The 17,115-nt window shown below is 43.7% G+C and overlaps 1 protein-coding gene across 1 annotated transcript in view; it reads left to right on the top strand.

Annotated features, from left to right (window-relative positions):
• Nucleotides 1-17,115, top strand: part of COL11A1 (collagen type XI alpha 1 chain) — a 141,768-nt gene that overhangs the window by 112,562 nt on the left and 12,091 nt on the right. Inside the window, exons 47-57 of the mRNA XM_008147090.3 lie at nucleotides 2,980-3,033; nucleotides 4,689-4,742; nucleotides 5,973-6,026; nucleotides 10,492-10,545; nucleotides 11,524-11,631; nucleotides 11,876-11,929; nucleotides 12,402-12,455; nucleotides 13,419-13,472; nucleotides 15,673-15,726; nucleotides 15,894-16,001; nucleotides 16,431-16,484. Coding sequence (XP_008145312.2) covers nucleotides 2,980-3,033; nucleotides 4,689-4,742; nucleotides 5,973-6,026; nucleotides 10,492-10,545; nucleotides 11,524-11,631; nucleotides 11,876-11,929; nucleotides 12,402-12,455; nucleotides 13,419-13,472; nucleotides 15,673-15,726; nucleotides 15,894-16,001; nucleotides 16,431-16,484 — 702 coding nt within the window. The remainder of the gene's footprint in view (nucleotides 1-2,979; nucleotides 3,034-4,688; nucleotides 4,743-5,972; nucleotides 6,027-10,491; nucleotides 10,546-11,523; nucleotides 11,632-11,875; nucleotides 11,930-12,401; nucleotides 12,456-13,418; nucleotides 13,473-15,672; nucleotides 15,727-15,893; nucleotides 16,002-16,430; nucleotides 16,485-17,115) is intronic.

The raw sequence follows: 17,115 nt of genomic DNA, 5'->3' as shown, positions 1-17,115 counted from the left end.
CGAGCTCTCCTTTTCCACTTGCTTATTCTACACCTGCCTAGGGATGCTCTAGAACAGCGGTCGCCAACCTTTCGTAACTCATGGACCACCAATGGCCCATGGACCACCAGTTGGTGACCGCTGCTCTAGAAGATTACAAAATGTTGTTTTAAGCAACACTCAAGTACCATTTTGATGTTAGTTATGCCACATTAGAAATTTTAGAAATGTTCAAGTTAAATCATCTATCACTGCACTTAAACATTTGTGAGGCTATAGAAAAGTAAATAGAAGTGTAATTTATATAAATTTCATTTTTTTATTTTCACAAGTAAAGTCCCAGAGTATTGGTTTTCAATATTAAATAGCCTACATATATAATTATACAAATTACATCGTAAACTATATAATTATTATTGTTATAAAACTCATTGAATGTCTACCAGTGAACATGATACCATCATTTTCCACTTTTATTTTAATGCCAAGATAAATCCTTTTAAACTTGGAAAATGCAAAGATTTTATTTTCATATTACTGTTTAAGTATTTTACACTTATTAGACAATAATAAATAAGCAGTCATGAGTACTACACATCAACGTGTGAAAAACTCACATAGTTGAAAACAACAAGACATTAAAAATTAGATGGCCAATGGCTATGGTACCATTCTCTTTCTGCTTTCTCATTTAAGAGATTGCTCTGAATTCTATAAGGGTGTCATTCAGGAATTTGGTTCTCATGACTAAAGAAGATGCCTTGTAGCGTATATTTATAACATATTAAATAAAAAATTACCTTCATTTCCACAACTTAATAAATGTGCTGTTTGATAAGGCGACTCAAGAAATCAATACACTAAGAAATTAATTATATTTTGCCATGGCTACCTCTTTAAATCAGGAATCTGAAAAGATGTTAATATGATTAACATTTTCATAATTGATCTACGTCCTTTAATAGAGTCTTCATGGCAGCATAGATATTACCAATTATAATAGACCTAAATAATAATGATATAATGCTATGGTTAAATGACTTGATTTTTCAGTTTGAAGTTTACTCTTTGTCTGCCAATGAAGGAGACATAGAGTGAACGTTTTTGGCCTAAATTGACTTTTTCATTTCATCACTTTAGTGGCAAATGATTTGAAATGGACAGACCTTAAAACAGAGTCTCTTCCTGTGTCAATTACTCCCAGGAAAAGCTTAGAACGCGCGGAAACCGATTCACCGGTGTCATTTGGGAGGTTGAGCTCTGCAACAAGAGAACCTGACCCGTTATGTCTCAATTAGTTTTAATAACAGGACCATTCATCTTAATAAACTCAAACTATAATCAGACTTCATCAGAAAGAAAGAAATTTTTCAATTTTTTTTCTATTGGAAGGTTCCTATTGAGTAAATTTTAGGGATGACCATACGCATAAAGAAACGATGCAATGCAGAGCTGGGCTTGTTCTGAAAATAAAACGATCCACTAGCACTTCTATCTCATTTAATTTGGGGACCCCAAAGTAGATGCACTCTCTAGGAAAGGAGGTGGAAACCTGGATAAAATATAGGGAATGTACATGGTGTTGGTAAGAACTGAATTATGCCTAAGTTGCAATGCATATTACTTTAAAAAAAAAACAGCCGACTTAATAATGAAATATTTATTTCATCTGTGTTCATGTCTACTGGCATGTGTAAGAATTTATGTTTGTGAGCTCCATCGATGAATTAGCATCTCTGCTATTGTGGCTCTTGGAGTCTAAGGTGTTAGCAATCTCTCCCAGGTAATTTTCAGGCAGACTCAGATCTGCCACTCTACCTGGCTATTTCCCCCCGGGAGCTTCTCTGGCAATTCTGGAACCCACATTAGATGATGGTGACTGTGTGGGAATTACATGTAGCAGGCTACTTCCCTAGACATCTATCTGACATGCGACAAAAAAAGAAATGAATTCCTGGTTATGTTGTCCAGTATAAATCAGCACTTAAGTTTTCCTCATAAAAATGAACGTATACTCAGTGTTTTAAAAGTTTATATATATACTTGGTACAGCGCCCTCTCTCCAAACTGAGACACATGGGAGCAGTAGATCATCAAAACCACATAATGGGGTATTCCCAGCATAAAAAATGAAAAGGAATAGGATAAGTAAAGCAGAATAAAAACATCAAAGACCCTCACCTGTGCATGGAGGGTCAGCCTGACAGTGGAAGCCGTGTTTCAGCTACTCCGCATGTGCACATTTAGGGGGTAATGCGTAGAAGGCAGTTATTACTGTGGGTCGGGGTCTAGTAATTTGCTGCTACTGTAGTGCAGTGCCATGTAAATACTTTCCTAAAGTACCAGCGTGAGTTTAAAGCTTTGCATCATGTGTCTTTTTATTTCTTAAGTAGATTACACCTGTGATGCTATTGTATCAGCTTTAAAAGTAAAATATGTATAGAGTGTATAAGATATATACAAATAACATTAAAAATGAAAACACTCCATAATTATACTAGATTGGAAACTATTACCACTTTTAAAACTGACACCTAAGAGCTCATGATTGTAAGTACACGAGCAAGTGGCGAATTTGTGTTTTTAAGTGCTGTATACAATCCGAGTGTGTACAACGTGTTGTGACGTGAAAGAGGAAAAATAAACAATTCTGCATGGGGGAACTAGGGAGAAAGTTCAAGGTAAAGTACAGTAACTTCCCATGAGGACATAGCCAGGTGACATCGCAGTGCAACCTGCTCTGTGAGTTCCGGTAACTAAACTCAAACAGTGTGATATTATACAAAGCCTACGTGTTATGTGTAAGTGTAGATATAAGATCTTACCACGTGTAGTCAATTCTTATATGATAAGTATTTTGAGATGATAGTTTCTGAATCTTAATTTTCATGTTAAAGTTCTAACTTAACTTTAATTTTTGGTTGTATGTCAGAAATGGGCCAGGTGTTTCTTTTTCAGTAAATGAGTGACTTTTATGGCTTTTCTGTTCCATTTTCCTAGGGTCTGCCAGGCCCGCCTGGTGAAAAAGGTGAAAATGGAGATGTCGGCCCCATGGTACGTTTGGATTTTTAAGTATCGGATAGATCTGATGGGTTTCCATGTTACTGATATGTCCTGAAGGGTTATTAATGTGAACAAAGGCTATGGCTTTTCAAATGGATGCTTTCTCTTTCCTCTACCCAACCTGTGTCTGTGACCATTGCGTCTCTCTCCTCTCATCATGTTGAACCTCTGTTTTTTCTTTCTCGCTTTGGGGTAATGGTGAACACACCTGGGGCTCTCACTGGGTGGTATATTTTTCATTTCTGTGTGTGTATATTCCCCAGGTGGAGATAAACTGCCACACTTCAGTTATTTATGAATATTAGCTCTGAGCTTCCATGTGGCGTAAATAAAGAATAGATGGGGGTCTCCCAGGATTTGAATAATTAGCAAATGTTAGCACAGTATTAAAATTAATTGTATTTTGAAAGTCTTCATTTAATAAGGACTTCTCAATTAATTAGAACACGATGGCATAATTTCCATTGATTAATTCTGGCTTTCTGCTCTCATGGTTCAACTGAAAAGGTGGAACACATACGTGTGTTTAGTAAGCACTGTATTGGGTAAGGAAACAATTAGGTAAGATCATGGACATTAATAATGAAATATAATGAATAGATGTTTGATAGTTTCACACTTGAGCGGTAGATTTTATTTTCTTCCAATAAGAAATGGTTTTTTGTCCTCACAATAAAGTTAAAAACAGGGCACATAAAGGTGCTGATTCAGTAACTGATTAAGACTCCAAGCCCCATCGGGCGCCCAGCGGGCATCCTCTGGACGTGCCCGCCAGGCTCCCTGAATATTAATGCCGTCTCCCTGACCTACGGCAACGCTGGGAGTAGACGAGCTTTTCAACCATGATATTAAAATAAACTGCGACCTTTACAAAAAAATACCAATGCCCTGGTATTCACTCCAGACTAATCACAAGTGTGAGGGTACGGATTCTGGCCATCCCTACTTTATTAAAAGCGGCCAAGTTCATTTTAATGCATCACAAGGAGAGAGAACCATCGTTTTGGAAAGACAATGAGGCAGCTCATCGTATTTCAGTTCTAACCATGGAACACGTATACAAGTTTTAAAATACTCTATAGAATTGAGAATTCGAAAGCTACTCAAGCGCCATTTCTTGTTTCAACTTTGTTCCTTTTCCACACTAGCATTCGGGCATAAACTATTTCTAGTTGTATTATGAATTAATTATACCAGATGGTAGCAATAGACTTTTTAATTTTTTTAAAAATATGTCTTTATTGATTTTTAGAGAGAGAGGAAGGGGGAGGGAAAGAGTGATAGAAACATCGATGAGAGAGAAACATGGATCGGCTGCCTCCTGCATGACCCCCTCCTGGGAATCGAGACCAAAACTTGTGCATGTGCCCTGACTGGTAATCGAACCTGTGACCTTGTGGTGCATGGGACAATGCTCCATCCACTGAGCCACACTGGCCAGGCGCCTTTTTCAAATGTGTTCCCTGCAGCTTTAATTTCCCCATAGCTCTGTATAAAGAAGCATTTGCTAATGTGGCGTCGTGTCCATCAAGAACGTCTTATAAGCCGGAGGTGCCCCACGGACTGACTTTGCAGGCTGAGACCTTTTAGTTTCCTAAGTGCACTTCAGTGTGGCCCTCACAAACCTCAATGTCCGTTTCTTACAGGGTCCACCTGGTCCTCCTGGCCCAAGAGGTCCCCAAGGTCCCAACGGAGCTGATGTAAGAACCGTGAAAGGGATGTTAATTATTTGGAAGTTGTATGGGTGTTGTTATCACTTAATGACCAACATGTCTGCAGCACAAGGGAGATAATCACTCTGTTATTAAATGTTTAAGTGCAGAGTTCAAGGATCCCCTGTTTACTCCAGGTCATTTTACAAGAAAAGAAACAGGCTTTTTAGGGAACTAATCACCATAAATATAAAACAGGTGCAACGTGCACATTAAATACTTATTGGTGAGTTAGAAATATTGCCTTTATTAGAATAACCACATTTGTTCAGTTCAACATACTAAGACTGGGCCTTGCATATATGATAACTGTTCAGTGTTACTGAATTGTCTCAAAATTTAACCTTTATTGCTTACAATGGCTTGAGGAGATGGTTAGCTTTGATTGCCTGAGCCCAGGACTCTACTTCAAACCACCTTTACGTATGCATCTGTCACTGGTGACTTTTATCTAAAAGTTTGCATTTGTATTTTCACTCTATAAAATATGTTTGAGTAACGTGTGCCTATATATCATGCACCTCTCACCATGTAAAATGTTTCCTCTGAATTGTATAAACAATCTCCCCAGAGCTTCATAATTAACTCACTGTTCCAATATTCTAGGATTTTGAAAGGTAATGTCATATTTATCTTGTTATCAACAACAAATGTATAGGCTTTGAGGTGATAACACCTTTTCACCAAGAACGAGTCATCTGTTCCTGTCTTTACTGCTCTTATGTCTGCTTTTAATCCTGGCCAGAATGTACCAGAAGCAGATGTACCAAAAAAGCTTTTAGGTTCTCCTTGTCCGGAAGTAATTTTGAGGTTGAGCGATGGTTGACCTTGTTTTTGGCATGGATCAACTAATTCCTCACCAGAGTCGTATTTTGATCTACTACACAAATTCACAAAAATCATCCTCTAAATAGGACATGTTTGCTGATAGGAAGGATGAATTTACGTTTTGTGTACCAACTGGCAAGACTAGCGTTGGAAAGTCTCGAGTCTTAACTTGAAAATTCTGGTGCATTTAAAAATCCATGTAATTAAATTATTTGCTCTTCAGTGAATTCAACAACGCAGTAAAGGGCATGATTTTGTCCCATTCTTCCAATGACTTGGGAAATCCTTGCACACATTTCTCTCTTTAAGAAGAACCAGATATATACCGGTACTTAGGATTTATTATGTCATTATAAGGAGGATAACTGTGTTCCTTTTCCTCTCCTGCAGGGACCACAAGGACCTCCAGGATCCATTGGTTCCGTTGGTGGTGTTGGAGAAAAGGTCAGGAATGTAGTGATTTACAGTTTGAAATGGCAAGAATAGAGGATTTGGGTAACATTGGCTCATGTTCCCAGGGCTTCTTTCTGAGTGTTTCACACACAGTTACATGAACCGCAAGTCCTCCTCTCCGGTAGCTCAGTAGTGAGAGGTGGAATGATTTGCGATACCATGGTTTTGATTGCCAGGTGTTGTTCAGATGGTGTACATGGAGTATTTCCTTTAATCCACCCAACCACCCTGTGATGAGGGTGTTATTATCGTCCACATGTCTAAGCCAGGAAAGCTGAAGCCTGGAGAATTCCCGTGTTTGCATCAAGGTTTTATCAGTAGAAAGTGACTAAATCAAGATCTACGCTGACCCGGTATGTCTGACCTGACTAAGTGTCTCTAATAACACTCTCTACTGAAATTAGAAGAGATCGGTGGTGCAATGACGTAAAAGGGAAAACTACAAAGGAATTACTCAGTTTGTCGTATGTGGAGTTCCGTTTTCATGGCTAACACTGTGCCCTGTCTCTGGCGCTTGGTAAAGCCGTTGGCATGTGCCGTAACATCCGACCCAGGATGGCTTTTCTCATGAGCCCCATCACATTTAAAAGTCTCCTCCTCCTCCCTGGGAAAATGGCACACTGCTTCTCTGATTTATTATTGATGCATTCATGCTCATTTCTTAATGGAATTTTCCAAACATTGACATCAATTGTGCTTTATGTAAAAACTAAAATACTTATCAGTTTTGGTGGCCAAAAGTGAAATTTTATAATATAAAATATTACCCAGTAGAAACAACAGAAATTTCTTGAATTTTCTAGTTATTAAATGCTATCAGAAAAAGTTCTGTTGTTTGGTCTAAAATTTTTTTGATGGGTCATATCTTGTATTTAAATTTAATTTAAAATTTTAATGCTCAGAAAAGTAATGTGATAGAATTAGAATATATTATTTGGATGTATATTTCTGCTCAACACCTACATTCTAGTAGTTTCAATGTAATTAGCCCTATATGACTGTTCTTTTTACATTTTTATTTATTTTAGAGAGGGAGGAGGAGCGAGAGAGAGAGAGAGAGAGAGAGAGAGAGAGAGTAACATTGGTTTGTTTATCCAATTATTTGTGCATTCATTGGTTTATTCTTGTATGTGCCCTGAGCAGGGATCAAACCGGCAATCTTGGCCTATCGGGGTGATGCTCTAACCAGCTGAGCTACCGGGCCAGGCCTATATGATTATTCAAATAGTTTCTTAATGACTACATAGAAACACTACACTGAAACACTTTAAAGTTATTATCAAAGTGTTATTGCCTAACAATCTATTTTTTAGACTGATTAGCTCTTTGTTTATATTCTTACATTGGGAGTTTAGTGTTGAAAAGGCGCCGGTGAGCTGGGGGTGGAATTGAAAGATCACTTTTCACGGCGTCCAGTTGTCATGGGAACAATGGCGGGAGAGACCACTGTCTGAGGGTGTCCCTGTGTCGCACAGATGAGGACACAACTGTCCTCCTTCCCTTTGCGTCACCCCCCCCCCCCCCTCACGCTTTGGCTCTAATGCTGACTAGGGAGTTGTGAAATCTAGTCTCTGCTTTGAGTTTTGCCCACATAGCAAATTTTACAACCTCTTAGTAGCCCGTCCAGCCTCTCTCTTTGCTCTGCAAAGCTTTGGGGTGCAGTGGGAACAGTTGTAAGTACTTCAGTTGCTTCTTGGATGGTTTTCCTTCTGTGGAACTCCTGGCAAACACGGGTGCCAGCTGCTCGCAGCTTTGCGAGCCTCCCTGCCATGCTGTTTCCATGTGCTCACAGCCTGGCTGGTAGCCCAGCCCACTCCCAGTCTCCAGAGAAAGCCTCAGTGGACCAGGGCGGCGATTCCACTTCCTACAGCTCAGGTGTGGCCCACTCCACCAGCGTCACCATCACAGAAAGTTTCATTTCTCTCTCTTTCCAAAAAAAATATGCTGCTATGTGACAGCCAGGTAGAAGTGAAATTCTGATTTTAATTTTTTTCAGCATCTGGAGTAATGTAATTTGCTGTAGATTACAGGTTTCTGATACCAGCTTTGGTTCTGGCTGAATGCTTCCTCATTTTTATTTTGGAAAATTTATTTCCAGTCACTAATTCAATGAAAAAATATAAAGGGAAAGAAAAGCGTATCCCTGAGTCACGCTGCACTCGGCTGACAAATGTGTAGCCTGATTCCATAGAATACATATTTGCTGCAGATGGATTTCTGCACTTGAACGGTTTCCTCAAAACAGAGATGGTATCAGCACAGGGCCTGCGATTTAATGCATATTTTATGACAAAAGGCAAACAGAGCCATTTGCTCTCAACCTGCGCAAGTGTGTTATAGAATGAGGCAAAGTGGTGGCATGCTGAGTAATAGTTTAAAATTTATCGCATAGCTCTCTACAGAATTTGTATCATTGCATATGAATTATGACTTTCTAGAATGAGTATGGTGTAGCCTTGTTGATACTAGAAAATACAGATTGATCCATTTGATGTAGGCTTGTAACATTTTATTTTTTTACTTGGAATGTTGTCCTATTCAAAAGATTTTAAATGGGACATTGCTTAACATTTGCGCAGCATTAACTGCTTCTTAAATAATGGTTCACTTATTTTGTGCACATGTGGCTCTCATATACAACAGGTAATTTGCATATGAACTTTTGACAAATGAACACAGACGTGTTGTTCTCTAAATGAAGAGACTTTTGTAGTTAAAACTTTAAATTTTAACAATTATTCAAATCCATCTTTTTGCTACCTGTCATTTTCCTCATTTGAAAAAATGGAAATAATCCTTAAGAATCTAGTTTAACTTTGTAGTGGACAAGGATTAAAATGCAGCAACACAGTATACAGAGGGGCCTAGAAAACGCGAGTTCCCCTCTAGTTCCAGTTCCCGTGGTCTCACCAGGGGTTAACACGGTGGCTAAGAAGATACTTAGTTCATGGTCAATAGATTTCCTGTATTTCTCTGTATACTTTTTTAGAGAGAGATTAATTTGTTGTTTATTGTTCCACTTATTTATGCATTCTTTGGTCGATTCCCTGACCAACCAAACTTTGTTGTATCAGGACGACACTCTAACCAATTGAGCTACCCGGCCAGGGCCTGATGTCCTGTGAGTTTTTCCCCAGCTTCATTGAGCTATAATCAACAAAAATTATATATATTTAAGTTGTACAATTTGGTGTTCTGGTACAGATATGCTTTGTGAAACACCTTTCTCCTCTCTCCTTGTATGAGTTTGACTGTTTTAAATTTCACATCTAAGTGAATTCATGCAGTAGACTGTAATATTCCATAAAGAAAGCATTTGATTTGGATGGCAAACTAAAGATTTATTTTGAAGATATGAATAATGACAGAAATATCACATATATCATTCCATCATACTCAGATAGCTGAATGATCCATTGCTTTGTAAATAATATACATACAATATTATTTCAATGAATATTACTTGTAAGATTTATTTAAAAAACTGGAAATATTTGCTACTCCTCTTGAGAAGAAAATTTCTTATACACAATGAAAGTACTTGATATTTTCCGTCGTTATGCAGATAATTCATGAAGTTAAAACATGCGCATATTTTCATCCAGGAAGGAATTACATACATAAGCTAGCCTGGCCCCCGGGATTCTGTTTGTTTAATGTAATGCATTTCAAACAAATGTATGAGCAATGGGAATATTTGAGAGAGTAGAGTTAAATGTTAGAGCATTCAGGCCTTACATTTTTAAAAAATTTAGAACCATTTCTGCCTCAGCATTGCTGGTACCTCTGATCGGGTGGATAAACATGGCACATGAATGTACTGATACATTATTTGCCAGCATTCTACATCCAAAGAATTAGTAACAGACTTTCCTAACCAAAACCTATTAGTCTTGGAGGCTTAGTTATCAGTCTGCTGAGGTAGAAAAACAACCATCCGAATGTATAATACGTACATCCTCAAAAGGAGCAGTTTTAACTGGTATCTATGTACCTTTATGCATTTTACAAAGACATTCTGTTTCTATGTTCTTTAGGCCTCTACTCAATACAGTTTACAGGAGAATCATACTACCAAAGGATTTGCTTGTTTGTCAGTGATAGATTAAATTCACATTTGGTACAAAAATACCTGGAATTGTTGAATCCATAAACTTTTAATTGTCTGATCATGGACGTAGCACAAATACACAGTGGGCTGGGGGCAGCGGCGTTGTCCTGTGAGGCTGGGGGGACCCTGGGTGGATGGTCTTCCTGGTAACTCACCAGTGAGAGCGGTCGCTTTGGCCTCTCCCCTGAGGAAGAAAGGGCAGTAACAGGAAGAGTTTCTTTGCCTTTTGGAGACCAGAATGACTGCAGGGCTGGTCTAAGACACCCTGGTCCTCCCTGAAGGCGGTTTCACCAAGGTGAGCCCTCACGTCCATGTGCTGATGCTCATCCGATCTCTCCGTTTCAGGGTGAACCTGGAGAAGCAGGAAACCCAGGGCCGCCCGGCGAAGCAGGCACGGGGGTAAGCGCGGGCCTTCCCTCCGGGGTCCGGGGCTCCCCGGAGCGCGTTTGTCACGTCACCCACCTCCTCGCTGTAGTCCAGTGACTTGCCTGGCCTTTCCGTTGAGAAAAGCAGACACGTGGAGCGTTTCCGTTGACAGCTTTCTTGTGTCCTCCGCGTGACTTGATTAACGTAGGAATTGCACGAGTCACATTTATGTAAGGTGGAGCCTTCAGGTTGGAGCTGTTGATGGTCTACCGTTTGGTGGTGGGTTGTCCACAAAAGAAAGAAACAGACCAACATGCTACATCCACAAACATGTTTAAATTGTGTTAGGAGGGCCGTGTTCTCACCTAGGTCCGGTGAAACCTGGTGGATTGGACCCCTGGGGGAGGCCTTGGAAAACGTCTGGGCAGGTTTCTGGTTGTGGCTGGAAGGCACGTAGCTCAGCCGCAGACAACGGAGAACAGCTCCCCGGTGTCTACGGATGAGCTACGTGCCTTCCAGCCACAACCAGAACCCGACCTGCACAGGCTAAGACCCTGGTTTACACACGTGGGCAAAGGCTCCGGGGGCTCTCCAGCGAGAAGCAAGCGTGGAGTCGCCCTCCTTCAAAGCGCTGAGCGTCCTGGGAGAACGGACGGGGCCCACGTGTGCGCTCTGACTCTCTATAGCAGCCGCACCCGCCTTACGCCCACCTCGTGGGTTGCCACTAGCCCGTTCCTCTTGAGTTCCTCCTCCTCTGGTCACGAAAGGCAATGGTTTCCGTGGGAACCCTAGGAAGCCGAACGCAGTGCCGGAAGCGCAGCCAGGAGACGCCTCAGAGTTCGGTGCCGGCCTGCGTGTCCCCGAAGTCCAAGTTCCCCGTCTGTGATGACCGTCAGCGTCCTCGCATAACTGCAGTTAGAGCAGGGCCTGGCTTATCGATGGAAACACCTGGAAATGGGGGAACAGCTCGGTTTAGAGCTTGTAGGTAACCGCTCTTTCTCCTGTATGCAGGGCCCCAAAGGAGAACGAGGAGAGAAAGGGGAGGCGGGGCCCCCCGGCGCGGCCGGACCGCCCGGCGCCAAGGGGCCACCAGGGGACGATGGCCCGAAGGGCAACCCGGTGAGTGGGTCCCCTTCCAAGTGGCACCGAAGTCAAGGCCACTTGGGAGCTGTCCGTAGGCAGATGAGAAAGCCCAGACTCTGACTTTCAGAAGCCAGCACGGCCTCAGGGACTCCCCGGTTTGGGACATCGCTAAGAGAAGGGAGACATGCTCACCTGGTTCTCCCATGACCTTCACCTCTTAGACGTCAGAGTTCCTAAACAGTTTTCACTTATTTCCTTCCCTCTGCCAACACCCTTCTAGGGCCCTGTTGGTTTCCCTGGAGATCCCGGCCCCCCCGGGGAGCCCGGCCCTGCGGTGAGTAGCGTGGAAATCAGGGTGGCGTGTTCCCGGCGTCTCTATTGCTGAGAATCACAGAGAACATTTACTCACGCACCTCGGAGGGAAGGGGTGGGAAGAGATAAGTAAAGAACTTCCATGCTATGTGCAAAGCCCATGGACGCAGACAATAGTGCGGTGAGGGCCTGGCGGGGACAGTGTGGGGGTCAATGGGGGGAGACCGGGGGACCTCTGTAACCCGTTTCATCCATAAAAGTAATTTTTTTAAAAAGAGCACACTACATTTGAAATTCGACGTGGTCACAATTTCACAAACCTCTATGGAAAGAGGGAGAGACCACCGTCCTCCAAAGAAGACCAGGAAGCGCAGAACCCTGTGTCCTCCTGGGGGCGCTTTAGCTCCGGGCCTGGCACAGTGCGCGTTCCCTGGTCTCTGAGGAGAGGGGCTGGGCAGTGAGAGGGACTGGGCTCATTTCTTGTTCCCTTCCAGGGTCAAGATGGCGCTGGTGGTGACAAGGGCGAGGACGGAGACCCCGGGCAGCCGGTGAGGAAGCACACGCTGCTTTTATTTGATCTTTCCCTGGCCTCAGGCATTTAAGAAAATCAGAAATAACCATGTGTTCTGAAAGAATGATCAGTTATATTTCAATTCCAGTTCAAGGGCAAACTTACGTGGAGTGTTTCTAACTCGATGTGATTTAAGAAATCCAAGCAAAGCCTTCATAATAAAAAAAAATGTGGTCGCACCAGGTTCTGCCCGACGGCATCAAACTCAGCTGTCTGTCCACTCGTGTTAATGTGAGCTCCGTGGAGATCACAGATAGGCCGGGGAGGGGAGAAGGCCAGGTTCATGTAAGCTCCGTGGAGATCACAGATAGGCTGGGGGGAGAAGGCCAGGGTGTGGCGTGTCCTGCGCATCACTCCTCCGGGCGCTGACCTCCCCAGCCCCGCGCTGTGCTGGCTGCGGTGGTTGGTGATGACACAGGAGCGCTGTGGCCACGTGTGGCGGCTGGTGTGGCTGGGCTGGGCGGGCGGGAGCTTGAGCCGGAGCCAGAGACAAGCTGCTCCCCTAACACAGCTTTGTGCCGAGAGCGTCGCCCCCGGAGGTTCGTGCTCCTGGGCGTAGCGATGCTGGCATGGCACAGGGAGGGGCGGAGACGCGCTGTTCCATGGCTTCACAGATGGATGCGATCTGAGAGGCATTACCGCCGCATGATTCTATAGTTGGCACGTCTGTTGAATGCTTGTCAGAGAAATTAGCACTTTTTAAAAGAACACAGTATTTCTGATCGCTTTCTTCGGCTCTGAGGAGTCCCCACTGGATTTACCAGGTGTCTGCCTGCAGTTACCTAACGGCAGGTGAGGCGTCGGAGGAAGGGCTGCGGGCCTCCAGGAGAGGGATGTGGGGAAATGGAGCAGGAGGGTGGGGTTCAGTCCTGATTCTGAAAAGTGCTGTGGGCTGTCAAACAGCACCCAGTGGCTTACATGTGACTTTCTCATTTTATAGGGTCCGCCCGGCCCCTCTGGTGAGGCAGGCCCGCCAGGTCCTCCTGGGAAAAGAGTAAGTTTTTAAAATTCTTTACTGGAACCATCCACACATTATCCACTATGTGTGTAAATCCATACACTATATACGTGAGCCGTGCATTAGAATGATGCTGAGGAGTGTGCGTCCTAGAGAAGAGGGTGATTTCTGACGTTTGTCAAAATACCGAGGAAACGATCCCACTTGAGCCGCCAGGCCAGGCTGAGGCCGTCACAGGGAAGGGCAGCTCCATGTGTCCGTGCTTAGCCCGCCCTCTGTCTAGGTCATTGGTTGGCAAACCGCTCTGTTGACTAATGAGTTTGCCGACCACTTTTCCTCTTGGCACACAGTATGCCACAATTGCCTAATCCTCACAGCTTCCAACTACACGGTAACATTTAGTCTAGTCCAGTGGTCGGCAAACTCATTAGTCTGCAGAGCGGCAAGCTGCGGTTTGCCGACCAGTGCTCTAGGTGTCCTGGGCTGTTAGCGTCAGCTCCAGTGCATCCCAGAGATGGAATGTCACCCAAAACACCGGAAACCTGGATGCAGGAGCCATGGGATGGGCTCGGAGCCATCCGCATCAAAGGGTAGATGGCTTTCCACGGGCAGACGTCTCTGATCTGGAAGCAGAGGAAGGATCTTAACAAAAGACCAGGGAGATGTAAGTGCGAAGACCCTGTGGTGACATTGGTTACAGCAGGCGCTGGGTTCTCCCTGTCTTTCTTCCGGCTGCACTGTCCATAACACTGTCCATAACACAGCCCCTGTGGACCCGCCTCTCGCAGCGTTGATGTCTGCTCCTCCTCGTGTGTCCGCCCCATACTTGGTGCGTGGGCAGGTGGGAAACACCGAATATATTTCTTGGGCTCGGTCTCCCTAAGAAACCCAAAAGGACAGAGCTGCTCTCCTCTGGTAGCTTTATTTTAGGGGCATGGTCACACAACCCATCTTCGTAGACAGAGAGTGTAAGTAGGCTTTCCTCTGGTCTCCCAGCAACAGAAATTTGAATTGATATTTACAGACATTCCTCTTTACAGAAATGAATTTGGTTTATAGTAAATATCTTCTTGGGATGCAATTTCTCTTCATTGACCGAGTGCCCCTTTCCCTTCCTCCTCACTACGTTCCTCCCGTCCCCGGAACATGAACGCTTAAGCAAGCTTTGTCTCTGTTTTGTGGCAGTCAACATTCCCCCTCCCCTTGGTCTCCCCACACTGGAGACCAGATAGACCAACAGCCATTAGTGCCGAAGGAGCAATGGCAAGACGTGTGCACACGTATTATCATTTTTTTCCACGAGTGAATCCTACACATAAGCCTTCCTAATGGAATATTGATCAGAATGTTGCAAGTGGCGGTGATACTGGCAGTCAACATTCTAACAGTTACCGAACAAGGAGGGGAATTAAGTTGTCATTTGTAGGACGCGCACACCCTGTCATGCATTGGTAATCCTAGAGAATGAATGCGTATTTCCTTCAGGCACAAGACGGTGTGTAGCTGCTGTCAGTAAGCCATGAGATGCTAAGACCCAGGTTAGCCTCACAGTTGTTCCAAAACCAAGTTCGTTCCATGCATTTTGCTGAAAAGCAATTTCTGGGGCTGATGAACATGATGTGAACATGATAACCTTACAAAGCACCATCTTCCCTCCCTTCCCCAACCTCAATCTCAGTCCCTGACTCTGCGTACAATTCCTTGCAAAAATTGAAGTAAACAAGAGAGTCTGGGGAAAAATGAATGCAATTTTCTTGAGATCATCCATTTAAACTTTCAGGACTTGTGTCTGAGCTGGTGCACAAAATTCCATCACCTTGCATTGCATGCTTGTTAAAGTAATAATAAAAATTCAATTAACTAGTGGAAATGGAATAAATATTCCACAGTAATTGTCAGTTTTACAGGTCTTAGAATATGTATGTGTAGATCTTACTGTGGCGGGCTATCAAAGGCAAGCCCTGTTTGTGTCGAGTTGAAAGGTTTCTAGGAAACGCCGCAAGTGAAGACATGAATAATGCGGCGGAATTATTAGGAACAGAATGTAAATATCATGGGGATTATAATGTCTTATTTCTAGCTCAAAACTTTTTCTTTGATACTTTGAATATTAGGTTACGCAACATAAATGATTCTTCTCTACATCCGTTGGCCGCAAGAGTTAGGGATGCCGAGTGTTTTATGTCACAGGCGGCCCTGTCAGTGCAGAGGAAGTCTGACTGTGTTGTGTTCGCAGGGTCCTCCGGGAGCAGCAGGTGCAGAGGGGCGGCAAGGGGAAAAGGGCGCCAAGGTAAGGTCGGCTGTGTAGGTGTTACGTGTGCAAAGCTCCTGCCTACACAGCTTTGCATACACGGCCCAACGTCTAGATTGACACTTTTTTTTTTTTAGACATTTTTCATGAAATAACAAGACATCTTTCCTCACTAGTCCCGTGTGCCGTATTGTATTTCCTAACAGGGGGAAGCAGGTGCCGAGGGTCCTGCCGGAAAAACTGGCCCAGTGGGTCCGCAGGGCCCTTCCGGGAAGCCCGGTCCAGAGGGCCTCCGGGGCATCCCCGGGCCTGTGGTGAGCATCTGTGATATTTTATTTTTTTTAAAAAAACACAACACCATTCTAAGTGAAAATGTTTGTGTCAGCACTATTTTATAAATTAGAGTGTGGATGTTTGAAGGGAATTCGGGAAATATGTAACAATGAAAATCTTAAGTATTTCAGTATGTCATTTATTTAATTAGTTCATGGTGAAATTCTGACTCATAAAGGCAGAGTAGTAAACGAAACCCTAAGATCACAAAGCTGTCATATTTTTATACCTAGCGTGTGTGTGTGCCTGTAGACAAATACCACACGAAGGGAGAAGCCTCGAGATTGCCTACAATTAATTGTAGGAGTTCTCCATGTGAGGGACTCCACAGGCAATGTTTGCTTTCTTCCAAAATTAACATAAATATGTTTCTGTTCATTTAAGAAATCAATCCTGTTTATTTTCCACAGGGAGAACAAGGTCTCCCCGGAGCTGCAGGCCAAGACGGGCCGCCCGGTCCCTTGGTGAGTAGCACCCTTCCTGTTAGGAAGGGAGAGTTCCAGAAACGAAATCGTTTATGAGCTACAATTTCCGTCATTCTAGCTTATAAACTGCTCTCTATTTTCTGCAACATTCAAGGAAGTGTCTTACGCCAGAGAAGAGGAAAATAATCCCGATAGGTTCTTTTGAAAATATGCCCCATGATTAGGAGATCTTGCCTTGGTTCTGTCCTTTGGATGCAAAAAATGTTTCCACTCTGAAAAAATGCCACCAGCAGCCCGGCCAGCTCTTCCCCAAACGCGTGCAATCGCCTGCCTTCCGGGCGCTGCATTGGAAAGAGCATTGTCGGCCCAGTCCACCAGGGATTCCTTCCCCAAATAATGTTCTCTGTCAGCCAGCCACGCAGCTGAGAGAGAAACACGAACCCCGCCGGGGAAGAGAGGTGTGACTGGTACCACGCCGAGCTCGGTCACTGCCACGTGCATGCGACATGCTTGGCAGATGCGTGAAGCCCTGCGTGGACCCGCTTAGCGGTCACAGACCGAGGTTATTCTAGGAGCCAGGCTGCCTCACTGCTGCCTCTGGGCAGGAAGTAAGAATTCAGGTCTCGGCCTTGAAATTCTTGCTTGCTACATGACAGATTCTGTTTCATGG

The sequence above is a fragment of the Eptesicus fuscus genome, chromosome 22 (assembly GCF_027574615.1).
Source record: "Eptesicus fuscus isolate TK198812 chromosome 22, DD_ASM_mEF_20220401, whole genome shotgun sequence".
NCBI classification, from domain to species: Eukaryota; Metazoa; Chordata; class Mammalia; order Chiroptera; family Vespertilionidae; genus Eptesicus; species Eptesicus fuscus.
Note: the sequence above shows the minus strand (reverse complement) of the source record. Positions and strands in the feature narration are given on the sequence as shown.